The 18,681-nt window shown below is 60.1% G+C and overlaps 2 protein-coding genes across 3 annotated transcripts; one reads left to right on the forward strand and one right to left on the reverse strand.

The window, feature by feature from the left end:
- Positions 1 to 3,807: 3,807 nt before the first annotated feature.
- KRTCAP2 (keratinocyte associated protein 2) lies at positions 3,808 to 6,773 on the reverse strand. Its single transcript, XM_040998450.1, has 5 exons — positions 6,685 to 6,773; positions 6,311 to 6,465; positions 6,122 to 6,185; positions 4,190 to 4,256; positions 3,808 to 3,960 (listed from the first exon to the last, which is right to left on the reverse strand). The coding sequence occupies exons 1-5, from the start codon at positions 6,689 to 6,691 to the stop codon at positions 3,840 to 3,842; spliced, it is 414 nt and encodes a 137-aa protein (XP_040854384.1). The 5' UTR covers positions 6,692 to 6,773; the 3' UTR covers positions 3,808 to 3,839.
- A 517-nt stretch (positions 6,774 to 7,290) lies between these two features.
- On the forward strand, positions 7,291 to 17,303 carry TRIM46 (tripartite motif containing 46). Of its 2 annotated transcripts, XM_040998428.1 has the most exons (10): positions 7,291 to 7,472; positions 8,786 to 9,047; positions 9,286 to 9,629; positions 11,338 to 11,481; positions 11,604 to 11,699; positions 12,361 to 12,614; positions 12,825 to 12,946; positions 14,008 to 14,310; positions 15,633 to 15,930; positions 16,703 to 17,303. In XM_040998428.1, the coding sequence occupies exons 1-10, from the start codon at positions 7,410 to 7,412 to the stop codon at positions 17,094 to 17,096; spliced, it is 2,280 nt and encodes a 759-aa protein (XP_040854362.1). In that variant the 5' UTR covers positions 7,291 to 7,409; the 3' UTR covers positions 17,097 to 17,303. The 2 variants fall into 2 exon arrangements, with proteins under 2 accessions (XP_040854362.1, XP_040854363.1); XM_040998429.1 differs by lacking the exons at positions 7,291 to 7,472; positions 15,633 to 15,930 and adding an exon at positions 7,998 to 8,077 and having other exon boundaries at positions 16,703 to 16,779.
- Positions 17,304 to 18,681: the final 1,378 nt, after the last annotated feature.

An 18,681-nucleotide genomic window follows, 5' to 3' on the forward strand; every position in this document is an offset into this window, starting at 1 on the left:
GACTCCTCATCACCACAACCTGAGGGAGGTATTGGCGCCCTTGGTTTATAGCCAGGGAGGTTACCCACTTTGCCCGGGGACCTTCCCCTGGCAGGTGTGTCTGAGCCCAACCTGGAAGCACAGGCACGTCAGGTTCCCCGGTGTGGCCTTTTGCCCACAGTCCTGCATGCATAGAAACCTGCAGCCCTGAGTCAGAATTGGGCCTGGATGCTGCAGGCAGGAAGTGGGGAGGGGAAGGGTCATTCCTGGTACACTCACGCAGCCCCTCAGTGGTGGCCAGGCACCTGGCCCAGCCCTTCCTTCTGGCGTGTTCTGGCTGCTAGGGTTCTCAGGAAAGGCCTCCTCCTAGGCCAGCAGGGCCATTAGGGGCTCGGGCCTTATGGTCACAAAGGATCGCAGACGTAGGCCCCGTATGTCACATCCATGTGTTGCCCTGATGAAGCAGAGATGTGTCATAAAACATACTCAGCTTTTACGACGGGATTTTTCAAACACTCCAAAGAGTCTGGCATGGCCATTGTCACAGGACTGGAAGTCTGGACCGCTGCGGAGGAGAGCGCTCCATAAACCCGGTAATGATCTTGTGGTTGGCATAATTACGTTGCATTGTGAGTTTGTGTGTGTGTGTGTGTGTTTTAACTGTTAATTTGTCGACTAAACATGTCTGTCTTCCCTTTTGAGCCCTTCTGGAGTCCTTCACCCCTGCTGACAGGGTGCCTGCCAGGAAGACCAAGACGCAGGTGCAGGCACAGGCTGTTGCTCTCAGCCTCTGCGAGGACTCCGGGGGCCATTCCTGCCAGCCCACAGGAGGACTTCCCTCAGCTGAAACCCACCTGCAGGGGAGCAGTGAGCCGCTCCTTCCACGGTGCCGCCCCCGGGATCTGATTGAGGGGCAGCTCTCTTGGGGACCCTAAAAGAAGCCAAAGCCGGAGGAGGGGAGAAGCCCAGGGCCTCCGGCTCCCCACCGCGCCCGGCCCCGCCCGGCTCACAATGGGCTTCAGTGCCGGCTTTTGACCGAAGCTTTCCCCCTTTGTACCATTCTCTGCGTGTCTCGTCATCTCTGTCGCGGCGGGTCCCCGGCTCTCTCTTGTTTCCCAGTATCCTTCCCGGGCCCCCCTAGGGAGCCGAGCAGGAGGGGGCGGGCAGTGGGAACGCGACGGCCTCCTGTTCTCACCACGGACAATAAGGGCCGGAAAGGGCTGGAGCCAAAGGCCCGGCGGCGCAGACTCCCCCTCCCTGCCTTGCCCTGGCGCCCCTGTCCCCGCCATCCTGACCCGCTGGCATGCCCTAAATGCCAGGCGTCCCTCATGCTGGTCGTGCTAGCGCCCTGGGAACTCTGGCCTCTGCCCGGGTTAGGGAGGAGCCGGCCCCTTAGGTGTTACCTTCCCACTGACCGCCTCCCCGCGTTTTTTTGCAGGGGGCGTCACCTCCTGCCCAAGGGGCGCAGCCTCCGCCGCCCCCTCCAGCCTGCTTTATTTACTCCTGTTTCCGGAGCTCCCGCAGCGGTGTTGTCGAAGCCACGTGTGAGGGAGCGGGGAGGAAACATCTGGCTTCCCTCTGTCTTCCAGGGGCGGGGACACCCCTCTCTCCCAGGCCCCTGGCCTCCAGGGTGGAGCCGAGCCCCAGGACCTAGAGAGGAGTTAGCTCTTTGCCCTTCGCACCGCCCCAGGTCTCCTCAAGTTACCGTGTCCTCACGCCCCCTTACTTAATGATGGTGATTAGGTGGCTGTGATACCCCTGCCAGGGTTAATTGGTAGGTCAGGTGCAACCAGGCACCACGATGGACCTAGGCGGGGTGGCGAGGAGGTCGGCGCCATCCTGCCTTGTAAATGCACCCACTCCAGGAGAAAGAGGTCATTATTCCTGGCCCACTCTAACAGCAGAAGATAGCAGCTGCCCAGATCCTTGGACTCGGCCGGCTCTGGGCTTGCTCCCAGGTGCCACCCCGGCCTCCCTGAGTCACAGAAGGATGCTCTGCCTGGCCCATCCAAGCCACATGGTCCCCAAGGCGTGTGGGTCCCAGGGGCTGTGACCCACTTGGACTGGCACTCGGCCCCCCTGTCAGAAGAGGTCAAGAGTTGACACTGCTCCGTAGAACTAGCCTAACCTCTCTATAGGCCTAGGGTCCACCCCGGACCACCTATTCTTTCCCGAAAACCCCTGCAACTTTCTGCAACCACTGCCGGTGAGTTAGCATCTGGAAGAACCACCCTCTCAGGAAAGGCTCGGTGCTGCCCTAGACTCTGCGTCCCCACACCCAATCCGGGCAGAATAGAGCCGGATTCTGCTTCGGGCCTCTCAGGAGGCCAGACGTGGCTCGGTCCCCAGGACAGCGGCCTCTGCCCCGTCAGCCCTCAGCGGTGGCTCCCTCCCTCCCGGCGGAACAGCGAGCTCGCGGCGCCCTCTGCAGGCGACTCGGATGAACTGCCCAGCACTCCCTCAGCAGGGCGACAATCTGGGGCCCTGACCAGGAGACCAAGTAGCCTCTAATCCTTGACCGAACCCCTGGGACTCACCATGCTTCCTGCCTAACTCAGGCTCCTCTAACGTGCAAGTCCTTGTCATGTAAACGTAAGTTCTTCCCCTTACCACATCAGTCTTTTTTTTTTTTTTTTTAAGATTTCTTTATTTTAATTGGAGAGGCAGATCAGATTTTCAGAGAGGCAGAAAAAGATCTTCCATCCACTGGTTCACTCCCCAATGGCCACAATGGCCGGAGCTGAGCCAATCCAAAGCCAGGAGCCAGGAGCTTCTTCCAGGTCTCCCACACAGGTGCAGGGCCCCAACGCTTTCGGGCTATGCTCTACTGCTTTCCCAGGCCATAAGTAGTGAGCTGGATGGGAAGTGGAGTAGCTAGGACACAAATCAGTGCCCATATGGGAGATACCTACACTTGCAGGGTGAGGATTTAACCATTGAGCTATAGTGCCAGGCCCTACCCCATCAGTCTTTTTTTTTTTTTTTAAGATTTATTTTATTTTTACCACAAAGGCAGATATACAGAGAAGAGGAAAAGACAGAGAAAGATCGTTTATCCATTGGTTCACTCCCCAAGCAACCACAACGGCCGGTGCTGCCAATCCGAAGCCAGGAGCCTCTTCTGGGTCTCTCAGGCGGGTGCAGGGTCCCAAGGCTTTGGGCAGTCCTCGACTTCTTTCCCAGGCCACAAGCAGGGAGCTGGATGGGAAATGGGCCTGCCGGGATTAGAACCGGCGTCCATATGGGATCCTGGGCTTTCAAGGTGAGGACTTTAGTTGCTAGGCCACCGCGCTGGGCACCCCCATCAGTCTTTATTGGGCCAAAATGGGCAGAGGTGAGCTAATCCAAAGCCAGGGGTCAGGAGCTTCTTCCTGGTCTCCCAGGTGGGTGCAGGTCTCCCATTTGGGTCCTAAAGCTTTGGGCCGTCCTCTACTGCTTTCCTAGGTCACAAGCAGGGAATTAGATGGGAAGTGGGGCAGCCGGGCCAGAACTGACACCCATTTCGGATCCAGGTGCTTGTGAGGGGAGGATGTAGCCATTAAGCCATCACATGGGGCTGGTGCGTTACTACTGCTCTCACCCATTCCAGGCCTTCGTGCAGGCCCTCCTTGGCCTTCTTCCCTTCCCTGAAGGTCAAGGCTGCTGCTCATTCACACATCTCTCTTCCATGAGAAGGTCCTCACAGGCACCCATGCCAATCCAGTAAATGACATACAAATGAACCCTTCACCATGCCCAAGGTGTGCAATAGTGTACCTGTCTCAGTACTCAGTAACACCCAACCAGCTGTGGCCAACGAGACCCCCAGTGTGCAACAACTCACACAGCTACAAACAACCATCTTTATTGGACATTCAGGCCTAGTTTCTCTTCTTGCCCTTGCCCGTGACCTTGGCAGGGGTGAGGACCGGCGCTGTTGCCTGGTACAGGGTAGAAGAGATCTTGTTGATGTAGTACAGACCGACCATGGAGAAGATAAAGCTATGATGTGGAAAGAGAGAGAGAGGTCGTGGCTGACATCAGAGGTGTGCTGCTGGCCCGGTGCCTCCCGGGGTGGACATCAGCATTGGGAAGAGAATTCAGAGCAGGGCTTAGGGCCCAGGAAGGCAGGCCGCAAGAGGCAGGGGTGGGTGCCCACCTCCTGGCACCATTACAGCCAGGGCCTGGAGCCAGAGGACACGTTGCCAGGTCCCTCCCCCGAAGTACATACCAGGTGGTGACACAGACTCGGTGGATGAGGCCGGATGCAAAGAGAGCCAACAGGAGGCACAGGAGAACTAGGGGGGCAGAAAGGGAAGGGAGTGGTGAGCCCCAGAACACCAGGTACCTGTTGCTCTTCTGTTTTAAAGATTTGTTTATCTAAAAGTTACAGAGTTACAGAAAGATCTTCTGTCCACTGGTTCACTCCCCAGATGGCTGCAATGACCAGAGCCGAGTTGACCCAGAGCCAGGAGCTTCTTCCGGGTCTCCCACAGGGATGCAGGGACCCAAACCCTTGGGCCATCCTCTGCTGCTTTCCCAGATGCATTAGCAGGGAACTGGATGGGAAGTGGAGCAGCTGGGGACTGCCACAAGCATTCAAGTGGGATGCCAGCATCACAGGTAGCAGCTTAACCAGCTGTGCCACAACAGCCTCTACCAGGCACCGTTCCGTACAGTCTAGCACCCTGGGGCCCTCCGTCTGAGGGAGAGTGTAGCTTAACGGTGGAAGGAGGACCTCGGATGGCCTGCGTGTGCCTTGATGCTCTGCCCCAGATCTCAATCAGCTCCCCCCACCACAAACTGTCTTTCTCTTGTACAGGAGAAAATAGAAGACGATGGCAGAGCTCATGGTGCTGAGCCTGATGGTCCCACCATGACAGGGGGCAATGGCCTTTCCAACAGAAGCCAGACTATGAGGACCATAGTGGGGGCCATGGGTCAGAGGCTGGGAGCAGGAAAGGATCTTAGCATGTCCCAGGACAGGAGGGCAGAATGTGGAGACAGGCAGGCAGGCTGAGGGCTGAGGACTTTGTCCCCCAGCAGTGGTTTCCTCCAGAAGCAAATGCAGACTGCACATGGGGAACCACATAGGACAGAGAGGCCTGGGGGATTAAATCATCGCCAGAGATGTGCTCAAACCACGTCAGAGCAAATGCAGCAAGATGGCCCAGGGGCTTGAGTCCCTGAAAAACCCCACTGGGAACCCCCGATGGGTCAGCAGAGGGAAGGTCTCTCTCTCTGGGTGTGTCACTCTGCCTCTCCAATAAATACATTCTCAAGAAAACAATAGAGGTCTAAAGGAGAAGTGCTGGGCCCTGATGGACAGGAGGATGAAGGCCACCCGGGGGCTGGACAGAGAGGGCCCCACTTAGACCCTACAGGAGACCCCGTCCCCAGGAACTGGGGACTCGTGGCATTGGTTCCTTAGATCTGACTCTGCGGCCTCACCTGCTCCGTGAGCTCTTTCCTGTAAGTAAATGAAATCACCAATCCAAGCAGCAATGGAAGGATTACTCCAAATGAAAAAGCAGTGAACTCATTCTAATTTGATCAGGGTTCTTGTTGCTGTAATATTTAGACTCTTCACCACTGCTCTCAGCTAAAACACACCTGGCTCATTTCTGGTGTTTCACCTCTGGACCCCCTTCCTGAACATCCCCGGGAGAGGGGGGTGGACTAAGTAAACTGCCTTCCAGGATGCAGTCCAAACACTAGGCGCTGTCCCTGGGAGGTGCAGGGGTGTGGGGGCCTGCTTTCAGAAGCCTTGTCTTCCAGCCTCCATTGCAGCAGCCAGACAAGGTGCTGGATCCCAAGGTGTTGCGTGTCTTCAGTCTTAGTAAACTTACTTCTCCTTGACAAAGTTCACCAGGAGAAGGGGAGCGGGGGAGAGAGGCTGGACAGCATGTTAACCTACTATATGTTTTATGGGCAAATACGAGAGTGGAGCTCACAGGATCCAGGCATAAAACAATGATAAGGGGGAGGGGGCATGTTAATGTCCTTGGCTGGATCAGGCCGCACCCGTGCGCCCAAGCACTGTGCTCCAAGCACTGTGCTCCGACAGAGTGAGTGCAGTTTGAAAATGAGATGAACCTCAACCTCCTCTACATGTGACTGAGCTGAGGCCCACCCAAATACTTAACCCACGAGTTTTACTTACTCTCGGGGAAGATCTTGGCTTGGAATCCTTTACCAAAAACAAGATTCTCAAGATTATTGAAGGCCTGGGTTGCGGTAGTTAAGGGAGGAAGGGCATGCAACGTGGAGGCAAGCGCCCAATGGGTTCCTCGGGAAGCCCAACGCCCTCCCCTCTGCCCACCACCCCCTCTCCCCACCGCGGGCAGGATACAGTGAGCGAGAAGACGAAGAGGCCGGAGCCCAGCAGGCCGCCCTGGATGGTGAGCCACTCGGTGGAGGCCAGCTGGCGGCTGTACATCTGCATGCCGGCGAAGAGCAGCAGGGACAGCAGGGACGAGAGCGCCAGCGAGGTGCCGGTGCCCACCACTGCAGGGGGCGAGGGGCAGCGGCCGCTGTGTGAGCACGACCCCCCACCACACACACACACACACACACACGCCTCGGACACTCCACCCCCACTCCCCGGTCCCCGAGGCGACGCCCGCCGCCTGCAACCCAGGACACGTCAGCGCTGCCGGAGAGGACCCAGAGAAAAGACCCCCGACCCCTGCACGCCGCCCCCCGGGGACCCCGCCGTCCGGTTACCCATCATGCCCCCCTCCGAGGGTCCAAGAGGCGCCTCTGGCCACGAACTCGGGGAGCCGAACCGGCGGCGGCGGCTGTGCGCGTGCGTCGGGGGCCGGGAGGCCGCACGCCGCGTCGCCCTGCGAGCCGCCCTGGCTCCCCCTGGCGGCAGGGAGGACGCGCGGCGCCCCCTGGCGGCAGGGAGGACGCACGGCGTGGCGGAGCGCCGCGTCCTGGGCCGCCCGGTGCCGGTGCAGCCCGGGCTCCCCGCGCCAGCCGCGCTCACCTCCCCGCGCTCACCTCCCTGCCTCAGCCCTCCTCTGCCTGCCTTTTTCCCTTAAATGCATGTCGTCTCTAGTGCCTGCGCCTCGAACCTTCCTGCCCCACGCGGCATCTCCCGTGGATTCTGGCCCAACCCACCATGTAGTGCTGACACCCAGGTCACAGCTCCCTCTGCAAACCACCTCTCTGCTTCCACAAGCAAGACTAGAAGCCAGTGTGAGACATGGCGGTGCCTCAGCCCCCCAGCATGTCCCCCCACCCCCATCGCCCTTCCAGAACCACGTGGGGAGAATCTCCCACCCCCAACCCCGACGGGCGCTGGTCGAGGCTGGTCCCTGGAGCATGCGCAGTGGCGTCTCACCCCCACCCTCTCCCCACACCCCCACCGGGCTCCCGCCTCGAGCCCCGGGTTCGCAGCCGCAGCCGGGATCGGGCAGCCGGGGGCGGGCGGGCGCGGGAGGGCCATGGCTGAGGGGGAGGAGATGCAGACCTTCACCTCCATCATGGATGCACTGGTTCGCATCAGTGTGAGTTAAGGTGGTGGGGTCGAGGGGAAACGGGAGGGGGCGTTGAGGGGTCGTGGAGCAGGTGGGATCCAGGACGATGCCGGCATGCAGACAGGGGGCTAGGGCTGGCAGCGATCACGGGGAGGGCGGAGGGGATGCAACTGCGAGAGGCTGCCTTTCCGCAGCCCGGAGCGCGGTGCCGCCAAGGCGACAGGCTGCTGCGCTGTGAGGAGCATGGAGCTGCCCAGACCCCGCGCACCGGCCGGGGCAGCCGCCCGCGGGGCACCGGGCTGGGGCTTTTCGGGCCGAGCAGCTCTTTGCTGAGAAGGGGGCCTGGGAGACCTCGGGGGCCTTCCAAGACGGCGGGGGCTGGGTGGGAGGCGACGGAGGAGGCGCCCCGAGGTGCAGTGCCTGATTTGGACCCCTCCCCAAGACCCCACCCCATCGCACCCCCACCCAGGGCTGCCTGCGAGACTGCGGTTGTCATGGCAACCGGGGCCCGGCTCTCCCAGGGGCGGTGCCAACCTTGCTCCCCCCCATTGCTTCCTCCCCCCTCCCTCCCTGTTCCTCCCTCCTTTGTGTCAGCTGCGCCCCTGACCGGGATGGCTGCGAAGAGAGGGTCCAAGGTGAGGTGGGGGGGTGGGGCAGAGCCTGAGGACCCCCTGCAACCAGAAGGGGGAGGGACACTTCCGGTGGGCCGGGGGCGAGTAGGCGGGGTTCTTGTTTTTCCCTAAGCTCGGGAAGGGGGTTGCAGCCGGCTGCCGCGCTGGGAGGGGGCGGGAGGGCCAGACGGTGAGGGTGGGTGTGTGTGGGGGTGTAGGAGACGGAGTCGGAATGGGAGGGGGGCTAGAGGAGACTGATGGGGAGGTGAAGGATGGGGAATGGCCGCTGGAGCGGCCACAGGCCCGGAGGACCGAAGGGGCCAGCGGGAAGATGGCAAGCAAGCGGCGCCGGGCACTGGGGAGGGGTCGACCGCGGGGGAGGGGTGTCAGGCAAGGGGGCGGCGTCGGTGAGCGTGGAGCTGCAGAATGGGCGGTGCCCTTGAGGGAAAGGCCAGGGGCAGGCGGCCCTGACACGGAGGGATGGAGGCAGGTGAGATGGTGCCAGCGCCGGCTGCTGCGGCCCAGGGATGAGGGTGGGGCCTGTAGGTGGGGGAGGCCCTCACGCTGCTCGCCTCTGCAGGAGGGAAGCAGGGACTGGGCAAAGGGGAGGTGGTCCGGCCCCTCCCTGAGACTCATGAGGTCTACACTGAAGGCAGCTGAGAGGGGCCTGCTGAGACAGGCCCAGGAACCCCAGCCCTGAGACTGCCTCCTGCTCCCCGCCCCCTTCCGCAGACAAGCATGAAGAACATGGAGAAAGAGCTGCTGTGCCCAGTGTGTCAGGAGATGTACAAGCAACCCCTGGTGCTGCCCTGTACCCATAACGTGTGCCAGGCCTGTGCCCGAGAGGTGTTGAGCCAGCAGGGCTACCTAGGCCATGGTGGGGACCCCAGCTCAGAACCCACTTCTCCTGCATCCACGCCTTCCACCCGCAGCCCCCGCCTTGGCCGGAGAACACTGCCCAAGCCAGACCGCCTGGACCGACTGCTTAAGTCAGGTGGGGCTGGGGCCTGCTGGGGTGGGGGCAGGGTGAGGCAGGTGGAAGCCGGGCATCTGTCCGCTGGAGCAGGACATCTCTCTGTCCGTCTTTGGGGACTGGCAGCCCTGCTCACGTGGGCTGCACTGAAGGCTGAGCTCTGACCCGGCCCACAGCTCTGTTTTGTCATGGAGCAAACTCCCTCGTCCCTAGCCCAACTGGCTGTTAATTCTCACCCCGTCTTACCTTCCATTGACAGGCTTTGGGACGTACCCTGGGAGGAAACGAGGTGCCTTGCACCCCCAAGCGATCATGTTCCCATGCCCAGCCTGCCAGGGTGATGTGGAGCTGGGCGAGCGTGGCCTGGCGGGCCTTTTCCGGAACCTCACCCTGGAGCGGGTAGTGGAACGGTACCGCCAGAGTGTGAGTGTAGGCGGCGCCATCCTCTGCCAGCTGTGTAAGCCCCCACCCCTGGAGGCCACCAAGGGCTGCACCGAGTGTCGAGCCACCTTCTGCAATGAGTGTTTCAAGCTCTTCCATCCGTGGGGCACCCAGAAGGCCCAGCATGAGCCCACTTTGCCCACCCTCTCTTTCCGCCCCAAGGTGAGCTGGCTCCGTGGAGGGAGGGGCGTGGTAATGGGTTTCATTCTTTTTTTTTTTTTTAAGATTTTTTTTCTTTTGAAAGGCAGATATAGAGAGAGAAGAGAAAAAGAGAGATATCTTCCACCCATTGGTTTACTCCCCAAATGGCCACAATGATTAGGGCTGGGCAGATCTGAAGCCAGGAGTTTCTTCCCAGTATTCCATGAGGGTGCAGGGTCCCAAGGCTCTGGGTTGTTCTTCACTGCTTTCCCAGGCCACGAGCAGGGAGCTGGATGGGAAGTGGAGCAGCTGGGACTCAACCTGCTGCCCATATGAAATGCTAGCACTGCAGGTGAAAGATTGCTTTGCATGCCACCACTCTGGTCCCGTGGTGGTAGGTTTCAAAACAGAGCTAGGGGCCCAGTGCTGTGGCCTAGCAGCTGAAGTCCTTGCCTTGAATGCGCCTGGATCCCATATTGGCGCCGGTTCTAACCCACCTGCTCCACTTCCCATCCAGCTCCCTGCTTGTGGCCTGGGAAAGCAGTTGAGGATGGCCCAAAGCCTTGGGACCCTATACCCATGTGGGAGACCTGGAAAAGGTTTTTGGCTCCTGGCTTCAGATTGGCGCAGCACTGGCCGTTGTGCTCACTTGGGGAGTGAATCATTGGACAGAAGATCTTCCTCTCTGTCTCTCCTCCTCTCTGTATATCTGACTTTCCAATAAAACAAATCTTAAAAACAAAAAAGCAAAAAAACAGAGCTAGGCAGGGGTTGGCCACTGGGTTCTTTCCGTGGAACCAAATTGCTGGATGGAGCCACCCATAGCTTCTTTTTTTTCTTTTTAAAGATTTATTTATTATTTATTGGAAAGTCAGATATACAGAGAGGAGGAGAGACAGAGAGGAAGATCTTCCGTCCAATGATTCACTCCCCAAGTGAGCGCAACGGCCAGTGCTGCGCCAATCTGAAGCCAGGAGCCAGGAACTTGTTTCGGGTATCCCACACGAATGCAGGGTCCCAAGGCTTTGGGCCATCCTCGACTGCTTTCCCAGGCCACAAGCAGGGAGCTAGATGGGAAGTGGAGCTGCCGGGATTAGAACCAGCGCCCATATGGGATCCTGGCGCGTTCAAGGCAAGGACTTTAGCTGCTAGGCCACGCTGCCGGGCCCCACCCATAGCTTCTTGTCATTGGTAGCCTGGCATGGGTGGGTGGATGGGGGAGGTGTATGTCCTGCAATATTTGTCCCTGCAAGGTTGTTGACAAGCTTGGGAATAATATTTGTTCACTCACAAGTGTTATCTGTGCATAAATTCGCCCCTACGCATTCTTTCCTCTAACAAATATTTATGGAGCACCACAGTGTGTGTGTGTGGGGGGGGGCTGATGTAAGTGTTAGGAGTCAGGCAGTCAACAAGAATAGAACAGGTTAAATATCAACCAGGGGTTGAGATTAATTTCCATCATTATTGTTGTTCCTGCACATGGTGGGGCACTGGATGGGTGGAGGGAGGAGCAAGGCTGGTGACAGAGGGCCAAGGTCTGGAAACCGCGGGCAACGGCTCTCGCAGATGCCAGCGCCCACCACCAGGTGGCGCGGAGGAACACCACCGGCTGCCTTCCCTTCCCCTGCTGTCTGTAGAGGGTGGGCTGCTAACTGCCCCAGGGCTGTAGTTGAGCCCCTCACACTCTCTTTAACTACCTGTCTCTCATTGTTCTTTGTGTCCCCAGGGCCTGATGTGCCCAGACCACAAGGAGGAGGTGACCCACTACTGCAAGACATGTCAAAGGCTGGTATGCCAACTCTGCCGGGTCCGCCGTACCCACAGTGGGCACAAAATCACCCCAGTCCTCAGTGCCTACCAAGCTCTCAAGGTGAGCCCCCTTCCCGGCTGAGTTGAACTGCTCACTCACACTCATGCCTTCCCACACCTCCTCCCAGAGCCGCTGGCTCCTGCCCGGCCAGGGGTGCTGCCTGTCTCTTTTTTCCCTCTCAGGACAAACTGACAAAGAGCCTGACATACATCCTGGGAAACCAGGACACGGTCCAGAACCAGATCTGTGAGCTGGAGGAGACCGTGAGGCACACAGAGGTGAGGGAGGAAGGCTCGCCGAGATGGGCTCTGGGCCCTGCCAGGGAGTGCTGGCGTGAAGGGGGTGTGGGTAGGCAAGACCCAATCACCTAGCTGCAAGCTGAGGAAGCCCGCTGGGGGTGAGGGGGTGTGTATGTGTGTGTATGTGTGTGTGTGCGTGCGCGCTCACACCTGCTTAGATTCTGGTTCAACCAGGTTGGCGGGGACACCAGCGCCGCGGGCCAGTCCTCCATGACGCTGTGCAACGGGGGATGAGGCCACTGTGGCTCAGGGGCCCCGAGGCTAGCATGCAGTTGGCCAGGATAGCATGCAGTTTTGCGCCAGCAGAGACAGACCACAGGCACGACACAGGTGCTGGTGGCGCATTAGTATAATCCTTCACTTTGGAAGGGTGCTTAAGCAGTTGGGAGTGTGACAAGAGCTTGCAAGGAGCTTAGCGCACACTGGCAGGGGTTGAGTTGCCCAGCCAAGGGTAGGGGGCCATGGCAGCCATGAGCCTGTGCCTGTTGGATTGGGCAGTTAGGATTTTCACCCAGCACCTGCAGGAGCCTAGGCCTGGCGTGGCATCCCAGGGACAGGGTAGTGGGGAGGGGGGTTTAACCTCCAAGGAGAGCAGAGTTAGTCATGCATCCCTGGGGGGCGGGATTTGTTCCCTGGGCAGGTGAGTGGTCAGCAAGCCAAGGAGGAGGTGTCCCAGCTGGTGCGGGGACTGGGGGCTGTGCTGGAAGAGAAGAGGGCGTCCCTGCTGCAGGCCATTGAGGAGTGCCAGCAGGAGCGTTTGGCCCGTCTCAGCGCCCAGATCCAGGAGCACCGGAGCCTGCTGGATGGTTCAGGCCTAGTGGGCTATGCCCAGGAAGTGCTGAAAGAGACAGACCAGCCTTGCTTTGTGCAGGCAGCCAAGCAACTGCACAACAGGTATTCAGGGGTGTGGTCCCCAGCACAGGTTCCCTGGAGGGTTGGGGGGCAGGGAGCAGAGCATTAGGGTGGGAGCCAACCCCCAAGACAGGGTCTAGAAAGCTTCTGGCTAGCAGGCTGGGACCCTGAGGGGGGGGTCTCTTGAGTACAGCGAAGCTTGGGGGCAGCAGGGGACGGGCAGTGCCTGAACCTCTCGCGCCCCTCCACCAGGATTGCCCGGGCTACTGAGGCCCTCCAGGCCTTCCGGCCAGCCGCCAGCTCCTCCTTCCGCCACTGTCAACTGGACGTGGGGCGTGAGATGAAGCTGCTGACCGAGCTCAGCTTCCTGCGAGGTAAGGAGGTGGCCAGGCCCCTAACACCCAAGCACAGCCTTCCCTTTCCAACTCCAGCAGCGGGCCCGGGGGGGCAGTGCCCACCAGGGACCTCCTTGGCCTCCTGCCCCGCCTGGCCAGGCCAGGCCAGCCACTCCTCCCAGCCAGCACACCCTGCCACGCCATCCCCACCACCGCGTTCAGCGCCGCTTCTCCCCCTCTCTTTGTTTGTAGGCTGTGGCCACCGCGGACTCTGCTCCGGAGCAGCCCAGGCAAGTCAGCGGCCCTGCCCCGGGGGGGCCTGCACCCCCCCGTCGGGCCCCCCACCCCACCCCCATGCAGCTCTGTGTGACCTCCACCCCTTGCTCCACACATGGCCTTCCTTTTTTCCCACCTTCACCCAAATCACCTGGCTCTTCCACGAACCCGGTGCCCATACTCTTGCTTCTGCCTTTTGCAGGTGCTTGCCCCATCTACCCTGGCCCTTCTGACCTTTTGACTCCTGCTCTCCTGGGCCTTTATTCTCTTTTTCCTTAGCCTTCCCCCATCCCCTCCGTGTCCCCCGCCAGTGCACAACAAGCTGCCGCTTGCTTGCTTGCTTTCCCCTCCATTGTCTCCCAGTTTTCCATTTTGCTGACCATGCATCCCCCACCCGGTCCCAGCCCTGTCCTGTTCCGTGGCCTTTGCCTGCTTCCCCCTAGGTTCCTCCGACCTCCCAGAGTGTTTAGACTGGAAGGACCCCCATTCCCTCTCTCCAGAATGATACACCTGCTCTGCTACCCTGAGTAGGACAGAGTAGGAAGCTGATGCCCCAAGACAGGAAGTGACACGGTGGCAGACCAAGCAGCATGGAGCCCAGGGCTCCTGACCCCCAGCCCCGCACTCTCCCTATTGCTTTCTCTTCCTTCGACTTGGTCTGGCCCGTGCCTAGCACCCACGGGGGTCTTGCCCCAGTCTCCTCTCACCCACACTCACCCCCCCGGCTCCCGCTGCTTTCCCTTTTCCTACCCACCCCTGCCCACCTTGCCAGGCCAGAGGTCAAGCTCTCACTGACCAGCCACCCCCTTCTCTCTCTCCCACAGTGCCTGAGGCGCCTGTCATTGACACCCAGCGCACCTTTGCTTACGACCAGATCTTCCTGTGTTGGCGACTGCCCCCCCACTCCCCACCTGCCTGGCACTACACTGTGGAGTTTCGCCGCACAGATGTGCCTGCCCAGCCAGGCCCAGCGCGCTGGCAACGACGGGAGGAGGTGAGGGGCACGAGCGCCCTGCTGGAGAACCCCGACACAGGCTCTGTGTATGTACTGCGCGTGCGCGGCTGCAACAAGGCTGGCTACGGCGAATATAGCGAGGACGTACACCTGCACACGCCCCCGGCACCTGGTGAGCATGTGAAGGGCTGCATGGCCGGGTGGGCATGGGGGCTGCTGGGGCCTGAGGCTTACGTCCTGGATGGATGCCAGGGAGCTGGCTGAAGCAGCAAGTTCCACAAATGGGCTCTAGAGCTGGGCTGCCTCGGTTCAGAGCCCAGCACCACCTCTTACAGCTGGAGCTCCGTGTGTGTGTTTTAGACTTTACTTATTTTTATTCAGAAATCAGATTTACAAAGAGAAGGACAGACAGAAATAGAGCTTTCATCCGCTGGTTCACTCTAATTAAATGGCTGCAAAGACCAGAGCTGAGCTGATCTGAAGCCAGGAACCAGGAACAACTTCTGGGTCTTCACAGGGGTGCAGGGGCCCAAGGATTTGGGCCATCCTCCCCTGCTTTGCCAGACTGCAAGTAGGGAGATGGATCAGAAATAGAACAGCTAGGACATGAACCAGCACCCGGGATGCTGGCATTGCAGACAGAGGCTTAACTCATTGCTATTACACTGGCCCCCAGCTGTGTGTCAATGGCCAAGGCTTTCACTCTCTTCTCAATCTTCTACCCATCTCTCAGTGTGGCTGTGAAGACTAAAACTGTAACATATTTGGGCCTGGTGTGATAGCCCACTGGCTAAATCCTTGCCTTGCAGCTGCTGGGATCCCATAAGGTTGCCAGTTCCTGTCCTGTCCTACTCAGCTCTGGCCATTGCAGTTACTTGGGGAATGAACCCGTGGATGGAAGAGCTGTGTCTCTCCTTCTCTCTGCTGATCTGCCTTTTCAATTAAAATAAATCAATCTGTTTAAAACAATCAACAAAAATAATTTTTAAAAGACTGGAACATATTCACAGTCGGGCTCACAGTGAGGGCTGGCAACATATTAGCAAGGTGACTCCTGAAATTTGACTCTGAGCTGATGGCAGGAGCACTGAGGGAAAGGCATGAGAGGTAGGGCCATGAGCACCAGGGGGTAGGGGGAAGGCATGCAGATGGAGGTGAAGTGGCAGTGTCGCCAGGCAGGACACCTGCACAACAGGGGCACAGTACAGGACCCACCGCAGCAAAGAGGTGGCAGGAAGCCTGAGGCAGCTGTGACACTAAAACTGTTCCTGGGGTCCCATGCCCATCTGGCATCCTCTTCTTTTCTTCCACACGGCCCCCATCCCAGTTTCCCATACATGTCCTATCCCCCAGAGCCCCCTGCCTGTTCCTGGGGAGCCAGTGACCCTTGGCCACCTGCCGCCTGTTCAGAGGCACCCCAGCCCCCAGGCTCTTATCCCAGCACCTGTGCTGTCCTGTGTGTCCTCCCTGTCTTAACCCTCCACCTCCTTCCAGTCCTGCACTTCTTCCTTGATGGCCGCTGGGGCGCAAGCCGAGACCGCCTGGCCATCAGCAAGGACCAGCGGGCCGTGAGGAGCGTCCCGGGGCTGCCCCTGCTGCTGGCTGCTGAGCGGCTGCTCACCGGTTGCCACCTGAGTGTGGACGTGGTCCTGGGCGATGTCGCCGTGACCCAGGGCCGCAGCTACTGGGCCTGCGCTGTGGATCCAGCCTCCTACTTGGTCAAGGTGGGCGTCGGGCTGGAAAGCAAGCTTCAGGAAAGCTTCCAGGGCGCCGCTGACGTGATCAGCCCCAGGTCAGGCCCCCTCTGGAAAGGACAATTTGGGAGGGGGCCCCTGCAAGCAGGACAGAGGCAGTGTGGGGTGGAGGGAGAAGGTAGACTCAGCTGGAGGGTGTCCGGGGCTCCCAGGTGGGGGTGGGGAAGGGGGGCGGAGACGAGCCATCTCTAGGTCCTCCCGCCTGTCCCTTCTCCCTGGTATCCCACTCCCAACATCCTTCCTCCACATCACCTTCCCTGCCACATCTGCCATCAGCATCCCGAAGTCCTTTCCCCCAAAGGCCTGTCTTCACTGCCTCCCCATCCCCAGCCTCCTACTTCGCACCATCCCATCCAAGTCCCCTGCCACAGGCTCTTCCCTTGGCACCCCACTCCCAACCCTCTATCCCCAACGCCCCATTTCTTTGATTTCTCTCCAACCCCAAGTCCCTCCTAGACCCGGCTGTTCCAATCCCACATTCCTGTGACGCCTGTGACTCTAATCGGGCCTCAGCACCACCCCACACCCACCTCACAGCTGCTCATCTCCCCAACTTTCTCCCCACCAGCCCTCTCCTCAGCATGTCCTTCCGGCCCACATCCTGTCTTATCAGTGCCTCATCCCCCCCCCCACACACCCCTCTTGCTAGTTAGCTTTCCTTTCTCACCAAACCCCTGCTTCAGGACCCATACACATACTGGCATCTCCTCAGCCTACTTTCTGCTGGGTACCACAAACTCATCCTACATCCCATCATTCCCAACCCCCTGGGACCCCACTTTCCTCCTGACCCAGCACCCGCCCCTGCAGGTATGACCCAGACAGCGGGCACGACAGCGGGGCCGAGGATGCCACGGTGGAGGCGTCACCACCCTTTGCCTTCCTGACCATTGGCATGGGCAAGATCCTGCTGGGGTCTGGAGCAAATGCCAATGCGGGGCTGACGGGGAGAGATGGGCCAGCTGCCAGCTGCACGGTGCCCCTGCCGCCCCGCCTGGGCATCTGCCTAGACTATGAGCGGGGCCGAGTCTCCTTCCTGGATGCTGTGTCCTTCCGTGGGCTCCTGGAGTGCCCCCTGGACTGCTCAGGGCCAGTGTGCCCAGCTTTCTGCTTCATCGGTGGTGGTGCAGTCCAGCTGCAGGAGCCTGTGGGCACCAAGCCCGAGAGGAAGGTCACCATAGGGGGCTTTGCCAAGCTGGACTGACCGTCCTGGGCCCCCACTGCAGGCTTTCTGGTACCAGGCTGTCCCCTCCCTCCTGCAGCAGCTTCTTCCCCAGACACCCCTACACCCCATGTCTGTGTCTCCCCAGGCCTTTCTCCTGACCCAGGGCCTCTCCCCCATCTCCCTCTCTCCATGTCTGTGCTCTGCACCCTCCAAGTCTCTGGCCTTGACCCTGCCCTTGGCATCTTACCCAAGTTGCAGAGAGAACCCCTTCCCCAACCTGGCTGGCCCTGTGCCCCCAGGTCACAGGGGTGCAGGTGGGGGGTGGCGCCTGGAACACTGGGCCTAATGCCCAACTCTGTGTGCTGCCTGCCGAGCTCCTTGCACCACTGAGCCTGACCTACAGCCTGAAGGCAGGCAGGCTTTTCAGCCAGACCCTGTCCAGGCACTCCTTGGCAAGGGTAAGGGGTCCCCGTCACTCCACTTTATTTATTTGGATTCCCTTCTAGCCGCATGCCCCTTTTGCTCCTTCTGCCCCTCTTGCATGCTTTACTTGTCCCGCACCCATGCCAACGTGCCAAGAGTCTCCCTCGGGGATCCAGCTGAGACTGTGTCCCCCCCTGGGCTGTTCCAGGCCAGCCCAGGCCAGGCCTAGGGTGCCTTCTGCTGCCATTCTGCGTGGGCCCTGGGAGGCCTGTGCCAAGCAACTGCTGTCATTTTCATGGTTTCTAAACAATAAACTGCGAGGCCAGGCACGTCTCTGCCTCTCCTGAACGCGTGGACGGTTGCTCTCAGCTTTTGCGCTGTGTGTGGAGGGTGGCAGAGTCCCGTAGCACCCAGCTGTCAGGGAGTGCAGGAGTATCCCAAGGAATATGGCACCTGAAAGAGGACGGTCCCCAAGCTAGGGGCTCCTAATGCTGCAGGCCCTACCAACCACGTGGGTTCCAACCCCAAGGCATGTCCGAGAGACGGTCGCGGCCGCCAGAGGGCGCAGCGCCCCGCCTGGGGGCGTCTCGCCCTAGACGGGGCGTCCTGGAGGCGCCGGGCCCTGGAACAGTGTGGTTGAGAGCACAGGCACTGTGGACCCAAAGGAGCCAGGGAACCAGAACCATTTCCCCATTCCCGGGGTGCGGGGAGCTCACCCCAGAGGCAGCGGGAGGGAGAGAATGGTGAGGCGGGGAAGGGGGCGGGTGGGGCCTTGGCGCCAGGGCCCGGATCTGACCCAGCCCCCGCTTATCGCTGCATGTTGACTCTGCCGTGGTTATCTTTACCCGAGGGTTTACTTCACACCCGGGCAGCTAAGAATAGAGCTGCTGGGGGTGGGGGGGTGGGCACAGTGCCAGGGGAGAAAGGAAGGTGCGACTGGCAGGCTGCACCCAGAATGGTCTGAGGAGGGGCCAAGGCAGAGCCGTCGTCTGGCTGGCCGTCTCACTGGCCCACCGGCGCGCATCGGTTTTGTTTCCTGGTTCTAATAGCACCTTCAGGTATGGGGGAAGGGTTCTGGGGCGCCACTCCGGCCCCTACGTCACCACTGCTCCACCTCCACTTGTCCCACAAAGCCAGCACCTCCTGGTGCTGCCCCCAAGACTCCCTCCCGGCAACTCCTCCGCAGTCACAGGTGAGGGAT

The sequence above is a fragment of the Ochotona curzoniae genome, unplaced genomic scaffold (assembly GCF_017591425.1).
Source record: "Ochotona curzoniae isolate NIBS_2020 unplaced genomic scaffold, NIBS_Ocur_1.0 scaffold_1037, whole genome shotgun sequence".
Classification (NCBI taxonomy): domain Eukaryota; kingdom Metazoa; phylum Chordata; class Mammalia; order Lagomorpha; family Ochotonidae; genus Ochotona; species Ochotona curzoniae.

Excerpts from the sequence above, each read along its gene's own strand:
- KRTCAP2 (XM_040998450.1), bottom strand. Across the intron at positions 6,186-6,310 it reads TCTTCGTCTTCTCGCTCACT|GCCTTCAATAATCTTGAGAA; the intron begins GTATCCTGCCCG and ends ACCGCAACCCAG. Across the intron at positions 4,257-6,121 it reads AGCCAAGATCTTCCCCGAGA|TTCTCCTGTGCCTCCTGTTG; the intron begins GTAAGTAAAACT and ends CTGCCCCCCTAG.
- TRIM46 (XM_040998428.1), top strand. The coding sequence starts at position 7,410 with ATGGCTGAGGGGGAGGAGATGCAGACCTTCACCTCCATCATGGATGCA. Across the intron at positions 11,482-11,603 it reads GTGCCTACCAAGCTCTCAAG|GACAAACTGACAAAGAGCCT; the intron begins GTGAGCCCCCTT and ends TTTCCCTCTCAG. Across the intron at positions 15,931-16,702 it reads GCTGACGTGATCAGCCCCAG|GTATGACCCAGACAGCGGGC; the intron begins GTCAGGCCCCCT and ends CCGCCCCTGCAG.